At 40.6% G+C, this 18,120-nt stretch overlaps 1 protein-coding gene across 1 annotated transcript in view; it reads right to left on the bottom strand.

Moving 5' to 3' along the window:
* Positions 1–205: 205 nt before the first annotated feature.
* The window catches only part of LOC133649532 (regulator of G-protein signaling 21-like), a 23,495-nt gene continuing 5,580 nt past the window's right edge, over positions 206–18,120 (bottom strand). Inside the window, exons 4-5 of the mRNA XM_062046122.1 lie at positions 17,577–17,758; positions 206–446 (exon numbers count right to left, since the gene is read on the bottom strand). Of these exons, the coding sequence (XP_061902106.1) occupies positions 206–446; positions 17,577–17,758 (423 nt within the window). The remainder of the gene's footprint in view (positions 447–17,576; positions 17,759–18,120) is intronic.

Consider the following 18,120-nt stretch of genomic DNA (forward strand, 5'->3'; position numbering starts at 1 on the left):
CGTTTGCTAGCCGAGAGTCTGCAACCTACAGACATCATGTGCAACTAAGGCATGGAAATATAGCGTTTGAGTTGACGTGACTCAGTCCCTGGAACTGGGTGGGTATCTGTAACCCCTCCCTAGCTAGCATACTTACAAATGAAGAGCAAACATGTGCATGTGACGTACCTCAAGGGAAAGTTGAAAAGAACTTTGAAGAGAGAGTTCAACAGGGCGTGAAACCGTTGAGAGGTAAACGGGCGGGGTCCGCGCAGTCTGGGCGGGTTTCGGACGGCCGCTCGGTGGCGGGGATCCTTTTCGGGGACCCTCGCCCTTGCTGGCTGTCCCCCGTCAGTCGCATTTCCCCCAAGCGGTGCGTCGCGACCGGCTCTAGGTCGGCTTGGAAAGGCTCGGGACGAAGGTGGTGCGCGAGTCGGGGGCCCGGCGCGTCCTTACACGCCAGACTCCTTTCAGCTCAAATATTCCCAAGTGGTGAAATCACGGCACGATAACTTCAAAATAAAGACAACTTCACATTGTTTTCTTTGGGCAAAAATAGAAGACGTTACAATTAATCCTCTCCACCAAACACTTTGAGTTAGTGGAAAGTCCTGAGGGGAAAAAACATGTAAAAACACAGAAGACCTAAAACGGCAGGTTTTAGGTTTCATTGATGTGGAGGGGGAGGAGCTTGACTGTGTACGGCCGTGTGCTTGCCTCACAGAATTGCTACTGCCACATCTAGTGGACACTTTTAGAACAGCAGTTTCTGTGTTGTCTGTCTAATTATAAATAATGCAGACGAGGCGTGTTGGCTGAGTTCTTGACGTTTACTCACAACAACATTCTTAGCTGCCAGCATGGCGACATGCAACAACACTTTCAGGGCTACCGCGCATGCTGTCACTACTGTTGCATGCTGGGTAGTGTAGTTCTTATATTCCCTAGCTCATAACATCACATTTTTTGCCATAAAAGCTAATTTTTACACTTGAAAACTCATCTTAAACCGTACGTTTGACACCCTGACCTGAGCCATCTGAAGCTTGGTGGCTGCAGCCCAAGCATAACTCCCTCACGCTGACTCCTTCAGTGTGAGAAAGACATTATTATTATTATTTTGACCTTCTTCACTCTCCAAACTACATGCTGGTGTCCAACAGACGTCACTGTGCGTGTGACTTCACACTGACTTCTTATCTCCTTCTCACTTCCTCTCTACGCCGCCTGTAACGCACAGATACATATTTCTCTTTTATCTCCCACTTCCTCCCGCCAATCATCTTCACTTTTACTCCATCAAGCTGCTGGAGTTGTCCACATACTAATCAATCAACAACGCCACTATACTCTCTTTGACAAGTACCGATTTTTTGGACGTCGTCTCGTGGTGACATTGCTGGTTGTAGCAGCAGAGGAGCATGTTGGGCAGTGCACACACACAGAGTACTTAGAAGCAGACACAGTGTGTAGACAGAAAAGGGAGAATGGACACATTTTGGTGTAAAAAGTAAAGATAAAGGTGAAGTTATAACACTGAAACACCCTCAGGAAGAGGTGCCTCAAGACATGGCTAGCTAGCTAGCGGCTAACATCCATCCACAGTGTTTTAGCAACAAATAAAGTAAGTTTCTTACAAGTATCATTATCACTGGAGGACGAGGAATAGCCAAACATGCTTCACTACACACCGTAGGAGGATACAATAGCTCACCGCTAAGAAAAGCTAGCGTTCCTGAATGTAAACAAATGTCACGGGTGGATCTACACCTGACATCCACTGTAATGATACCAAGTGCAAGAGTGTATCTAGTTGATACTACTATGGCTACATCGATATTTTTTATCGTCAAAATTTTTTTTTTCCTTTAAAAAAAAAAATCATATTATGTCTATAAAGTCAGTAAATATGTCCCTGGACACATGAGGACTTTAAATATGACCAATGTATGATCCTGTAACTACTTGGTATCAGATCCATACCTAAATGTGTGGTATCATCCAAAACTAATGTCAAGTATCAAAGAAGAGAAGAATAAGTGATTATTACATTTGAACAGAAGTGTAGATAGAACATGTTAAAACAGAAAGTAAGCAGATATTAACAGTAAATGAACAAGTAGATTAATAATACATTTTTTCAGTTTGTCCCTCATAATGTGTACAAAATAATAGGTGTATAAATGACACAATATGTTACTGCATACGACTAATTAGGAGTCTTTGTTTGTTTACTTACTACTAAAAGACAAGTTGTCTAGTATGTTGACTATTTTATTAAAGGACTAAATGACAATAATAAACATATGTTTCATGTACACTAACATTTGTTGTTACAATAAAGACAATAATGACATTTTTTGTGGTCCCCTTTATTTAGAAAAGTATCAAAAGGTATAGAAAAAGTCTGGAAATACATTTTGGTACCGGTAGCAAAATATTGGTTTGGGGACCACCCTCGTGCCCATGGTTTACCATCCCCATGTGGGACACGAACCAGGCCTGCATGGTGGTCCGCCACGGCTGAACTTTGCTTTTTCAATGAAGACATTTGAAGTGCAAGTACTGACATTAGTATCATCACATCTGCAATAATCCCTTTTTTAAAATGCAAAATACATGTTAATCAATTACCATGAATTGATTTAAGTGAACCCCGACTTAAACAAGTTGAACAACTTATTGGGGTGTTACCATTTAGTGGTCAATTGTAGGGAATATGTACTGTACTGTGCAATCTACTAATACAAGTTCCAATCAATCAATCAAACAGTAAAATACAGTCACACCATTTTACAGGATGTCCCTGAACGCACCTCGCATAGCCAAAATGGCCGTGGGCTAGCCAAGCTAACATTAGCATCACAATAATAATAATAATAATAATAATAATAATAATAATAATAATAATAATAATAATAATAGGTGAGGACAACTAAACATGAAATATAGTTATAAATATAAATATAGTTGTACCTGCACGTCGTGAGTCCACTTGGGTGACAGGATTCTGTAAATAAAACATCAACAATCATCAGTTTGTTTACACAGTAGAAGTGCATTATTGTCTTCACAATATCACTCTAAGATAACAATAACAATTAGCGAACACTTTTATGAGCAGGTTGCAAAGTACTGTTCCAAATATAAGCAGTCAACATTGATTCAAATATTAAAAGCGTGTCTTACCTCTTGAAGGATCGACACTTGTGAGCACTTCCGGTCGATACTACTTCCCGCCAGCAACAGGCGCTGTTGCATCATCATTGAATAAAGCCTGACGGATGTTTGTTTTCCACAGCGACTAGAAGTTACTCATGTCGGTCAAACTTCAAGTAAATGTCTGTTTACGACACATGCTGACACCTCTCCTCCAAAGATCGTCTCCTTCCAGGGGAGGAGTGATGTTTTGCCAGGGGAAATGCACCTTTTTTCTTTCTTTCTTTCACCTGTCACTCACAAACCCTGTGTGAGAACATGCCTTTCTCTTTTGTATGCATTCTAAATGCTAAATACACGTCAGCAAGAGTCAGCTAACAAAGCAGGTCATGGGAATGTGATTTATTCTGCCTAAAAAGCCCTCAAAACTAACCTGGTGTAATTATATACACTAAGCAAAGTAGTAGCTGGCACGCTCATGATAATATAAGTTTAAGTCGTTGTTTATTTATGTATTTAATCATGTTTATACCTCTTTATTTACTGAAACACATCTAAATATTGTTTACAATATTAATGTTTACAATATCATTGTTGACAATATTAATATTGACAATATTATTGTTTACAATATTAATGTTTACAATTATAATGCTGACAATATTAATGTGGACAACATTATTGTTGACAATATTAATGTTGACACTATTAATGTTGACAATATTAACCTTGACAATATTAACGTTCACAATATTAATGTTGACAACATTAATGTTTACAATATCAATGTTGACAATATTAATGTTGACAATATTAATGTTGACATTATTAATGTTTACAATATTATTGTTTACAATATTAACATTCACAATATTAATGTTGACATTATTAATGTTGACAATATTAATGTTGACATTATTAATGTTTACAATATTATTGTTTACAATATTAACATTCACAATATTAATGTTGACAATATTAATGTTGACAATATTAATGTTGACAGTATCAATTTTGATAATATTATTGATTTAAAAAAAATTGTTTACAATATTAACATTCACAATATTAATGTTGACAATATCAATGTTGACAATATTAATGTTGACATTATTAATGATGACATTATTAATGTTGACAATATTAATGTTGACATTATTAATGTTGACAATATTAATGTTGACAATATTAATGTTGACATTATTAATGATGACATTATTAATGTTGACAATATTAATGTTGACATTAATGTTGACAATATTAATGTGGACAATATTAATGTTGACAATATTAATGTTGACAATATTAATGTTGACATTATTAATGATGACATTATTAATGTTGACAATATTAATGTTGACATTATTAATGTTGACAATATTAATGTTGACAATATTAATCTTGACATTATTAATGATGACATTATTAATGTTGACAATATTAATGTTGACATTATTAATGTTGACAATATTAATGTGGACAATATTAATGTTGACATTATCAATAAAGACATTATTAATGTTGACAATATTAATGTTGACATTATTAATGTTGACAATATTAATGTGGACAATATTAATGTTGACAATATTAATGTTGACAATATCAAAGTTGACAATATTAATGTTGACAATATCAATGTTGACATTATTAATTTTGACAATATTAATGTGAACAATATTAATGTTGAAAATATTAATGTTGACAATATTAATGATGACATTATTAATGTTGACAATATTAATGTTGATATTATTAATGTTGACAATATTAATGTGGACAATATTAATGTTGACAATATTAATGTTGACAATATCAAAGTTGACAATATTAATGTTGACAATATCAATGTTGACATTATTAATGTTGACAATATCAATGTTGACAATATTATTGTTTAAAATATTATTGTTTACAAAATTAACATTTACAATATTAATGTTGACAATATCAATGTTGACAATATTAGTGATGACATTATTAATGTTGACAATATTAATGTTGACATTAATAATGTTGACAATATTAATGTTGACAGTATCAATGTTGACACTATTATTGTTTAAAATATTATTGTTCACAACAATTAGCATTCACAATATTAATGTGGACAATATTAATGTTGACAATATTATTGTTTACAATATTAACATTCACAATATCAATGTTGACAATATTAATGTTGACAATATGAAAGTTGACAATATTAATGTTGACAATATCAATTTGGACAATATTAATGTTGACAATATTAACGTTCACAATATTAATGTTGACAATATTAATGTTGACAATATCAAAGTTGACAATATTAATGTTGACAATATCAATTTGGACAATATTAATGTGACAATATTAACATTCACAATATTAATGTTGACAATATTAATGTTGACAATATAGAGGTTGACAATATTAATGTTGACAATATTAATGTTGATATTATTAATGTTGACAATATTAATGTGGACAATATTAATGTTGACAATATTAATGTTGACAATATCAAAGTTGACAATATTAATTTTGACAATATCAATGTTGACATTATTAATGTTGACAATATCAATGTTGACGATATTATTGTTTAAAATATTATTGTTTACAATATTAACATTCACAATATTAATGTGGACAATATTAATGTTGACAATATCAATGTTGACAATATTAGTGTTGACATTATTAATGTTGACAATATTAATTTTGACAATATTAATGTTGACATTATTAATGTTGACAATATTAATGTTGACAGTATCAATGTTGACACTATTATTGTTTAAAATATTATTGTTTACAATATTAACATTTACAATATTAATGTGGACAATATTAATGTTGACAATATTATTGTTTACAATATTAGCATTCACAATATCAATGTTGACAATATAATGTGGACAATATGAAAGTTGACAATATTAATGTTGACAATATCAATTTGGACAATATTAATGTTGACAATATTAACATTCACAATATTAATGTTGACAATATTAATGTTGACAATATCAAAGTTGACAATATTAATGTTGACAATATTAACATTCACAATATTAATGTTGACAATATTAATGTTGACAATATCAAAGTTGACAATATTAATGTTGACAATATCAATGTTGACAATATTAATGTTGACATTATTAATGATGACAATATTAATGTTGACAATATTAATGTTGACAATATTAATGTTGACAATATCAAAGTTGACAATATTAATGTTGACAATATCAATGTTGACAATATTAATGGTGACATTATTAATGTTGACAATATTAATGTTGACATTATTAATGTTGACAATATTAATGTTGACATTATTAATGTTGACAATATTAACGTGGACAATATTAATGTTGACAATATTTCCAAGTGTGTGGCTCAGCTGTAAGAGCACTTCTTCAGGCAGCTGCTGGAATATTATTGTTGACATATTCATGTTGACAAATTTAGTATTGACAATATTAATGTTGACAATATCAATGTTGACATTATTAATGTTGACATTATTAATGTTGACAATATTAATGTTGACAATATTATTATTGACAATATTATTATTGACTGACCCCTCGCGACCCCAAAAGGGACAAGCGGTAGAAAAATGGATGGATAGATGGAATCTTAATGTTGACAATAATAATGTTGACAATATTAATGTTGACAATATTTCCAAGTGTGTGGCTCAGCTGTAAGAGCACTTCTTCAGGCAGCTGCTGCCCCTCTGGTGGACGGCGGTACTGCACGTTACTTCTCAGAGGTTCTTTTTTTAATGAATTATTATTAGTTGACATTCTGGGTGTTTCAGGAATGATTAATTAGTCGCCCCTGATTATTTTGTAAGTTTGATTTCCATTCAATGATGTACGAATAAACACACGCTGGCTTTAAAGACTTTTTTATTATCTGTACTGATGAAAGACAAACATTATTGATTGATTGATGATTGATTAGAATACAACTAGTCTACTGCAACCCTCTTGCACCAGGGACCACTTTAGTCGGAGCCCAGCGAGGACACGGTCCCCAGCAGGTTGGTGGTATATACCATACCAGGGGGGTCCAAAGTGTGGCCCACAGATGATATTTCATAGAAGAGCAAACACGTGGAAACAAAGAAGCAACTTTGTCCTAAAACACAAAACTACTGCAGTTGTTTTTCTTTAAAGCTGTTATTGCTAAATAATAATAATAATAATAATGAATGAACATCTATGTTGTGATGTATTGACCTATTCAGGGGCCCCAGGACTTCACATCAAACATTGCACTTTCACACACTTGTCAGGGACAAATATTGCATATTTTGTGTAAAAACACAGATTTCTTTGACAAGAATGGCAAAAAGATGAGCAAATAAGAAATAATCAACAAAGAAATCTGAAGATAATATTGATACTTTGAAAAGAAATAAAGACAATGTATGATTTTTTAAAATTCTGACTGGAGCCCTGTTGGAATTTTACTCAGGTTTTTTTTAAATGTCATTGCTCAAAAAGTAATAATGAGTTCAAATCCATGTTGTTATATTTCAATCTCCAATTACATCTCACCTCTGCAGGCTTACACTGAATAGCGTTTACCTGTTTATCACCTTTGCTGTATGGGCCGCCGGAAGTTGGCAGAGCCGTCAGCGATCCTGTTCTGTCCCCCTGTAATGTTTGATCCTGTTCTGTCTCCTGCAATGTTTAATCCTGTTCTGTCTCCTGTAATGTTTGACCCTGTTCTGTCTCCTGTAATGTTTAATCCTGTTCTGTCTCTTGTAATGTTTGATCCTGTTCTGTTTCCCTGTAATGTTTAATCCTGTTTTGTCTCCCTGTAATGTTTGATCTTGTGCTGTCTTCTGTATTGTTTAATCCTGTTCTGTCTCCTGTAATGCTTGATCCTGTTCTGTCTCGTGTAATGTTTAATCCTTTTCTGTCTCCTGTAATGTTTAATCCTGTTCTGTCTCCTGTAATGTTTGATCCTGTTCTGTCTCCTGTAATGTTTGATCCTGTTCTGTCTCCTGTAATGTTTAATCCTGTTCTGTCTCCTGTAATGTTTGATCCTGTTCTGTCTCCTGTAATGTTTGATCCTGTTCTGTCTCCTGTAATGTTTAATCCTGTTCTGTCTCCTGTAATGTTTGATCCTGTTCTGTCTCCCTGTAATGTTTAATCCTGTTTTGTCCCCCTGTAATGTTTGATCCTGTGCTGTCTTCTGTATTGTTTAATCCTGTTCTGTCTCCTGTAATGTTTGATCCTGTTCTGTCTCGTGTCATGTTTAATCTTTTTCTGTCTCCTGTAATGTTTAATCCTGTTCTGTCTCCTGTAATGTTTGATCCTGTTCTGTCTCCCTGTAATGTTTAATCCTGTTTTGTCCCCCTGTAATGTTTGATCCTGTGCTGTCTTCTGTATTGTTTAATCCTGTTCTGTCTCCTGTAATGTTTGATCCTGTTCTGTCTTGTGTCATGTTTAATCTTTTTCTGTCTCCTGTAATGTTTGACCCTGTTCTGTCTCCTGTAATGTTCAATCCTGTTCTGTCTCCTGTAATGTTTGATCCTGTTCTGTCTCCCTGTAATGTTTAATCCTGTTTTGTCTCCCTGTAATGTTTGATCTTGTGCTGTCTTCTGTATTGTTTAATCCTGTTCTGTCTCCTGTAATGCTTGATCCTGTTCTGTCTCGTGTAATGTTTAATCCTTTTCTGTCTCCTGTAATGTTTAATCCTGTTCTGTCTCCTGTAATGTTTGATCCTGTTCTGTCTCCTGTAATGTTTGATCCTGTTCTGTCTCCTGTAATGTTTAATCCTGTTCTGTCTCCTGTAATGTTTGATCCTGTTCTGTCTCCTGTAATGTTTAATCCTGTTCTGTCTCCTGTAATGTTTGATCCTGTTCTGTCTCGTGTAATGTTTAATCCTTTTCTGTCTCCTGTAATGTTTGATCCTGTTCTGTCTCCCTGGAATGTTTGATCCTGTTCTGGCTCCTGTAATGTTTAATCCTGTTCTGTCTCCTGTAATGTTTGATCCTGGTCTGTCTAACTGGATTGTTTGATCCTGTTCTGTCTCCTGTAATGTTTAATGCTGTTCTGTCTCCTGTAATGTTTAATCCTGATCTGTCTCCTGTAATGTTTGATCCTGTTCTGTCTCCTGCAATGTTTAATCCTGTTCTGTCTCCTGTAATGTTTGACCCTGTTCTGTCTCCTGTAATGTTTGATCCTGTTGTGTCTCCTGTAATGTTTGATCCTGTTCTGTCTCCCTGTAATGTTTAATCCTGTTTTGTCTCCTATAATGTTTGATCCTGTTCTGTCTCCCTGGAATGTTTGATCCTGTTCTGTCTCCTGCAATGTTTAATCCTGTTCTGTCTCCTGTAATGTTTGATCCTGTTCTGCTTACCTGGATTGTTTGATCCTGTTCTGTCTCCTGTAATGTTTGATCCTGTTCTGTCTAACTGGATTGTTTGATCCTGTTCTGTCTCCCTGGAATGTTTGATCCTGTTCTGTCTCCTGTAATGTTTAATCCTGTTCTGTCTCCCTGGATTGTTTGATCCTGTTCTGTCTCCTGTAATGTTTAATCCTGTTCTGTCTCCTGTAATGTTTGATCCTGTTCTGTCTCCTGTAATGTTTAATCCTGTTCTGTCTCCTGTAATGTTTAATCCTGTTCTGTCTCCTGTAATGTTTGATCCTGTTCTGTCTCCCTGTAATGTTTGATCCTGTTCTGTCTTCTGTATTGTTTAAACCTGTTCTATCTCCTGTAATGTTTGATCCTGTTCTGTCTCCTGTAATGTTTGATCCTGTTCTGTCTCCTGTAATGTTTAATCCTGATCTGTCTCCTGTAATGTTTGTTCCTGTTCTGTCTCCCTGGAATGTTTGATCCTGTTCTGTCTCCTTGGAATGTTTGATCCTGTTCTGTCTCCCTGGAATGTTTGATCCTGTTCTGTCTGCTTGAAATGTTTGATCCCGTTCTGTCTCCTGTACTGTGTGTCTGCTCATGAATGGCATTGTGCTGACACTCTTCACTTCCCTCAGTGATTATTGAAGTATTTCTGCTTCTGATCAAATATTACAACGTCAACATTTGATATATTTTGTCTTTTTGCCATAAAACAGCTTTGACAAGAAGGGCATAAAACATAAAAACAAAATAAGAACTTTTGTATCAACAGATCTAGAGATTAAAGTACTGAATAAAAAAAACAAAAAAAAAAAACATTTAATTAAATAAAAAATAAATATGGGTTATACTTGTATAGCGCTTTTCTACCTTTTTTTAAGGTACTCAAAGCGCTTTGACACTATCTCCACATTCACACATTCACACACACATTCACCCATTCACACACTGATGGTGGGAGCTGCCATGCAAGGCCCTAACCACCACCCATCAGGAGCAAGGGTGAAGTGTCTTGCTCAAGGACACAACGGACGTGACTAGGTTGGTAGAAGGTGGGGATTGAACCAGGAACCCTCAGGTTGCTGGCACGGCCACTCTCCCAACCGCGCCACGCCGTCCCCAAATAAATTAAATAAAAATAAAAAAACAAACAAAACAAATTTATATATATATATATATATATATATATATATATATATATATATATATATATATATATATATATATATATATATATATATATATATATATATATATATATATATATATATATATATATATATAGTGTGACCCTCAGTGCCAAAAGCTTGGACACCCCTGGCCTAGACTATAGACCATGGACCTGCAGCTGGACTTGGTCTGGGACTACAATGTCCACTGGAACACACCTAAAAGGCCACTTCTTGTCAGTAGCTTTGTCACACTTCATGGACAGGTGTGTGTCTCATGAACAGGTGTGTCTTATGAACAGGTGTGTGACTCATGGAAAGGTGTGTGACTCATGAACAGGTGTGTCTTATGAACAGGTGTGTCTTACGAACAGGTGGGTGTTATGAACAGGTTGGTCTTATGAACAAATGTGTCTTATGAACAGGTGTGTATCTCATGAACAGGTGTGTCTTATGAACAAGGGTGTCTTATGAACAGGTGTGTGTCTCATGAACAGGTGTGTCTTATGAACAAGTGTGTCTTATGAACAGGTGGGTCTTATGAACAGGTGGGTCTTATGAACAGGTGGGTCTTATGGTTGGTGGTAGAGGACTGGTGGACTAGCAGGCAGGTGTAGGACAAAGTCTACATGGCTGGTGGTAGAGGACTAGTGGACTAGCAGGCAGGTGTAGGACGAAGTCTACATGACTGGTAGTAGAGGACTAGTAGACCAGCAGACAGGTGTAGGACAAAGTCTACATGACTGGTGGTTGAAGACTAGTAGACCAGCAGACAGGTGTAGGACAAAGTCTACATGACTGGTGGTAGAGGACTAGTGGACTAGCAGGCAGGTGTAGGACAAAGTCTACATGACTGGTGGTAGAGGACTAGTAGACTAGCAGGCAGGTGGACAAAGACTACATGACTGGTGGTAGAGGACTAGTGGACTAGCAGGCAGGTGTAGGACAAAGTCTACATGACTGGTGGTTGAGGAGCAGTGGACTAGCAGGCAGGTGTAGGAAAAAGTCTACATGGCTGGTGGTAGAGGACTAGTGGACTAGCAGGCAGGTGTAGGACAAAGTCTACATGGCTGGTGGTAGACGACTAGTGGACTAGCAGTCAGGTGGACAAAGACTACATGAATGGTGGTAGAGGACTAGTGGACTAGCAGGCAGGTGTAGGACAAAGACTACATGACTGGTGGTAGAGGACTAGTGGACTAGCAGGCAGGTGTAGGACAAAGTCTACATGGCTGGTGGTAGACGACTAGTGGACTAGCAGTCAGGTGGACAAAGACTACATGAATGGTGGTAGAGGACTAGTGGACTAGCAGGCAGGTGGACAAAGACTACATGACTGGTGGTAGAGGACTAGTGGACTAGCAAGCAGGTGTAGGACAAAGTCTACATGACTGGTGGTTGAGGAGCAGTGGACTAGCAGGCAGGTGGACAAAGTCTACATGACTGGTGGTAGAGGACTAGTGGACTAGCAGGCAGGTGTAGGACAAAGTCTACATGACTGGTGGTAGAGGACTAGTGGACTAGCAGGCAGGTGTAGGACAAAGTCTACATGACTGGTGGTAGACGACTAGTGGACTAGCAGGCAGGTGAACAAAGACTACATGACTGGTGGTAGAGGACTAGTGGACTAGCAGGCAGGTGTAGGACGAAGTCTACATGACTGGTGGTTGAAGACTAGTAGACCAGCAGACAGGTGTAGGACAAAGTCTACATGGCTGGTGGTAGAGGACTAGTGGACTAGCAGGCATGTGTAGGACAAAGCCTACCTGGCTGGTGGTAGAGGACTAGTGGACTAGCAGGCAGGTGTAGGACGAAGCCTACATGGCTGGTGGTAGAGGACTAGTGGACTAGCAGGCAGGTGTAGGACAAAGTCTACATGACTGGTGGTTGAAGACTAGTAGACCAGCAGACAGGTGTAGGACAAAGACTACATGACTGGTGGTAGAGGACTAGTGGACTAGCAGGCAGATGTAGGACAAAGTCTACATGACTTGTGGTAGAGGACTAGTGGACTAGCAGGCAGGTGTAGGACAAAGTCTACATGACTGGTGGTAGAGGACTAGTGGACTAGCAGGGAGGTGTAGGACAAAGTCTACATGACTGGTGGTAGAGGACTAGTAGACCAGCAGACAGGTGTAGGACAAAGTCTACATGACTGGTGGTAGAGGACTAGTAGACTAGCAGGCAGGTGTAGGACAAAGTCTACATGACTGGTGGTAGAGGACTAGTGGACTAGCAGGCAGGTGTAGGACAAAGTCTACATGACTGGTGGTAGAGGACTAGTGGACTAGCAGACAGGTGTAGGACAAAGTCTACATGACTGGTGGTAGAGGACTAGTGGACTAGCAGGCAGGTGTAGGACAAAGTCTACATGACTGGTGGTAGAGGACTAGTGGACTAGCAGGCAGGTGTAGGACAAAGTCTACATGACTGGTGGTAGAGGACTAGTGGACTAGCAGGCAGGTGTAGGACAAAGTCTACATGACTGGTGGTAGAGGACTAGTGGACTAGCAGGCAGGTGGACAAAGACTACATGACTGGTGGTAGAGGACTAGTGGACTAGCAGGAAGGTGTAGGACAAAGTCTACATGACTGGTGGTAGACGACTAGTGGACTAGCAGGCAGGTGGACAAAGTCTACATGACTGGTGGTAGAGGACTAGTGGACTAGCAGGCAGGTGTAGGACAAAGTCTACATGACTGGTGGTAGAGGACTAGTGGACTAGCAGGCAGGTGTAGGACAAAGTCTACATGACTGGTGGTAGACGACTAGTGGACTAGCAGGCAGGTGAACAAAGACTACATGACTGGTGGTAGAGGACTAGTGGACTAGCAGGCAGGTGTAGGACAAAGTCTACATGGCTGGTGGTAGAGGACTAGTGGACTAGCAGGCAGGTGTAGGACAAAGTCTACATGGCTGGTGGTAGACGACTAGTGGACTAGCAGTCAGGTGGACAAAGACTACATGAATGGTGGTAGAGGACTAGTGGACTAGCAGGCAGGTGGACAAAGACTACATGACTGGTGGTAGAGGACTAGTGGACTAGCAAGCAGGTGTAGGACAAAGTCTACATGACTGGTGGTTGAGGAGCAGTGGACTAGCAGGCAGGTGGACAAAGTCTACATGACTGGTGGTAGAGGACTAGTGGACTAGCAGGCAGGTGTAGGACAAAGTCTACATGACTGGTGGTAGAGGACTAGTGGACTAGCAGGCAGGTGTAGGACAAAGTCTACATGACTGGTGGTAGACGACTAGTGGACTAGCAGGCAGGTGAACAAAGACTACATGACTGGTGGTAGAGGACTAGTGGACTAGCAGGCAGGTGTAGGACGAAGTCTACATGACTGGTGGTTGAAGACTAGTAGACCAGCAGACAGGTGTAGGACAAAGTCTACATGGCTGGTGGTAGAGGACTAGTGGACTAGCAGGCATGTGTAGGACAAAGCCTACCTGGCTGGTGGTAGAGGACTAGTGGACTAGCAGGCAGGTGTAGGACGAAGCCTACATGGCTGGTGGTAGAGGACTAGTGGACTAGCAGGCAGGTGTAGGACAAAGTCTACATGACTGGTGGTTGAAGACTAGTAGACCAGCAGACAGGTGTAGGACAAAGACTACATGACTGGTGGTAGAGGACTAGTGGACTAGCAGGCAGATGTAGGACAAAGTCTACATGACTTGTGGTAGAGGACTAGTGGACTAGCAGGCAGGTGTAGGACAAAGTCTACATGACTGGTGGTAGAGGACTAGTGGACTAGCAGGGAGGTGTAGGACAAAGTCTACATGACTGGTGGTAGAGGACTAGTAGACCAGCAGACAGGTGTAGGACAAAGTCTACATGACTGGTGGTAGAGGACTAGTAGACCAGTAGACAGGTGTAGGACAAAGTCTACATGACTGGTGGTAGAGGACTAGTGGACTAGCAGGCAGGTGTAGGACAAAGTCTACATGACTGGTGGTAGAGGACTAGTGGACTAGCAGACAGGTGTAGGACAAAGTCTACATGACTGGTGGTAGAGGACTAGTGGACTAGCAGGCAGGTGTAGGACAAAGTCTACATGACTGGTGGTAGAGGACTAGTGGACTAGCAGGCAGGTGTAGGACAAAGTCTACATGACTGGTGGTAGAGGACTAGTGGACTAGCAGGCAGGTGTAGGACAAAGTCTACATGACTGGTGGTAGAGGACTAGTGGACTAGCAGGCAGGTGGACAAAGACTACATGACTGGTGGTAGAGGACTAGTGGACTAGCAGGCAGGTGTAGGACAAAGTCTACATGACTGGTGGTAGACGACTAGTGGACTAGCAGGCAGGTGGACAAAGTCTACATGACTGGTGGTAGAGGACTAGTGGACTAGCAGGCAGGTGTAGGACAAAGTCTACATGACTGGTGGTAGAGGACTAGTGGACTAGCAGGCAGGTGTAGGACAAAGTCTACATGACTGGTGGTAGACGACTAGTGGACTAGCAGGCAGGTGAACAAAGACTACATGACTGGTGGTAGAGGACTAGTGGACTAGCAGGCAGGTGTAGGACAAAGTCTACATGGCTGGTGGTAGAGGACTAGTGGACTAGCAGGCAGGCGGACAAAGACTACATGACTGGTGGTAGAGGACTAGTGGACTAGCAGGCAGATGTAGGACAAAGTCTACATGACTGGTGGTAGAGGACTAGTGGACTATCAGGCAGATGTAGGACAAAGTCTACATGACTGGTGGTAGAGGACTAGTAGACCAGCAGACAGGTGTAGGACAAAGTCTACATGACTGGTGGTAGAGGACTAGTAGACCAGCAGACTGGTGTAGGACAAAGTCTACATGACTGGTGGTAGAGGACTAGTGGACTAGCAGGCAGATGTAGGACAAAGTCTACATGACTTGTGGTAGAGGACTAGTGGACTAGCAGGCAGGTGTAGGACAAAGTCTACATGACTGGTGGTAGAGGACTAGTGGACTAGCAGGCAGGTGTAGGACAAAGTCTACATGACTGGTGGTAGAGGACTAGTGGACTAGCAGGCAGGTGTAGGACAAAGTCTACATGACTGGTGGTAGAGGACTTGTAGACCAGCAGACAGGTGTAGGACAAAGTCTACATGACTGGTGGTAGAGGACTAGTGGACTAGTAGGCAGATGTAGGACAAACTCTACATGACTGGTGGTAGAGGACTAGTGGACTAGCAGGCAGGTGTAGGACAAAGTCTACATGACTGGTGGTAGAGGACTAGTGGACTAGCAGGCAGATGTAGGACAAAGTCTACATGACTTGTGGTAGAGGACTAGTGGACTAGCAGGCAGGTGTAGGACAAAGTCTACATGACTGGTGGTAGAGGACTAGTGGACTAGCAGGCAGGTGTAGGACAAAGTCTACATGACTGGTGGTAGAGGACAAGTGGACTAGCAGGCAGGTGTAGGACAAAGTCTACATGACTGGTGGTAGAGGACTAGTAGACCAGCAGACAGGTGTAGGACAAAGTCTACATGACTGGTGGTAGAGGACTAGTGGACTATCAGGCAGATGTAGGACAAAGTCTACATGACTGGTGGTAGAGGACTAGTAGACCAGCAGACTGGTGTAGGACAAAGTCTACATGACTGGTGGTAGAGGACTAGTGGACTAGCAGGCAGATGTAGGACAAAGTCTACATGACTTGTGGTAGAGGACTAGTGGACTAGCAGGCAGGTGTAGGACAAAGTCTACATGACTGGTGGTAGAGGACTAGTAGACCAGCAGACAGGTGTAGGACAAAGTCTACATGACTGGTGGTAGAGGACTAGTAGACCAGCAGACTGGTGTAGGACAAAGTCTACATGACTGGTGGTAGAGGACTAGTGGACTAGCAGGCAGGTGTAGGACAAAGTCTACATGACTGGTGGTAGAGGACTAGTAGACTAGCAGGCAGGTGGACAAAGACTACATGACTGGTGGTAGAGGACTAGTGGACTAGCAGGCAGGTGTAGGACAAAGTCTACATGACTGGTGGTTGAGGAGCAGTGGACTAGCAGGCAGGTGTAGGACAAAGTCTACATGACTGGTGGTAGAGGACTAGTGGACTAGCAGGCAGGTGTAGGACAAAGTCTACATGACTGGTGGTTGAGGAGCAGTGGACCAGCAGGCAGGTGTAGGACAAAGTCTACATGACTGGTGGTAGAGGACTAGTAGACCAGCAGACAGGTGTAGGACAAAGTCTACATGGCTGGTGGTAGAGGACTAGTGGACTAGCAGGCAGGTGTAGGACAAAGTCCACATGACTGGTGGTAGAGGACTAGTGGACTAGCAGGGAGGTGTAGGACAAAGTCTACATGACTGGTGGTAGAGGACTAGTAGACCAGCAGACAGGTGTAGGACAAAGTCTACATGACTGGTGGTAGAGGACTAGTGGACTAGCAGGCAGGTGGACAAAGACTACATGACTGGTGGTAGAGGACTAGTGGACTAGCAGGCAGGTGGACAAAGACTACATGACTGGTGGTAGAGGACTAGTGGACTAGCAGACAGGTGTAGGACAAAGTCTACATGACTGGTGGTAGAGGACTAGTGGACTAGCAGGCAGGTGTAGGACAAAGTCTACATGACTGGTGGTAGAGGACTAGTAGACCAGCAGACAGGTGTAGGACAAAGTCTACATGACTGGTGGTAGAGGACTAGTGGACTAGCAGGCAGGTGGACAAAGACTACATGACTGGTGGTAGAGGACTAGTGGACTAGCAGGCAGGTGGACAAAGACTACATGACTGGTGGTAGAGGACTAGTGGACTAGCAGACAGGTGTAGGACAAAGTCTACATGACTGGTGGTAGAGGACTAGTGGACTAGCAGGCAGGTGTAGGACAAAGTCTACATGACTGGTGGTAGAGGACTTGTAGACCAGCAGACAGGTGTAGGACAAAGTCTCCATGAGTTACCAGCAGTGAGTGGCCTCACTTCTCCTGAGCAGAGCTGCGTAGATGTCCGAGGTGAGGAAGCGAGGGTAGCAGTCTCTGCTCATCAGGCAGTAGATGAGCTTCTGTGCGGCGTCAAAGGAAGTGAGGCTGGGCTGACAGATGTTGCTGCTGATCTTCTCCCTGGTGTGACAGTCAATGTTGATCTGAAAGCACACACACTTCTCATTCACCCACACTATTGTTGTATGACAATAACACAATCCAGGACTTTATTCTACTTGTGCTTTCTATCTGGAACACCTTTATTGGAGTCCGGCTGCAAAATGTTGGATTGTGGAGACCTTCCTAGCATGCTAATGAAACCTCACCCTCTCCAGAAGTCTTAGAATCCATCTTCTGAAAATGTACACGCTGGAAAAAATCTCTTGAAGTGGTCACAGCTATCACGCTCCAAAACAAACTTCATGACACAGATTCACCCGGCCATTACATTAGTTCCACATGCAAACTGGTGGATTGATTCCACCCATAAGATGCTCAAGATGAAAGGAAAATTATTCTTTAT

This window comes from Entelurus aequoreus, linkage group LG05 (genome assembly GCF_033978785.1).
Source record: "Entelurus aequoreus isolate RoL-2023_Sb linkage group LG05, RoL_Eaeq_v1.1, whole genome shotgun sequence".
Taxonomy (NCBI): Eukaryota; Metazoa; Chordata; class Actinopteri; order Syngnathiformes; family Syngnathidae; genus Entelurus; species Entelurus aequoreus.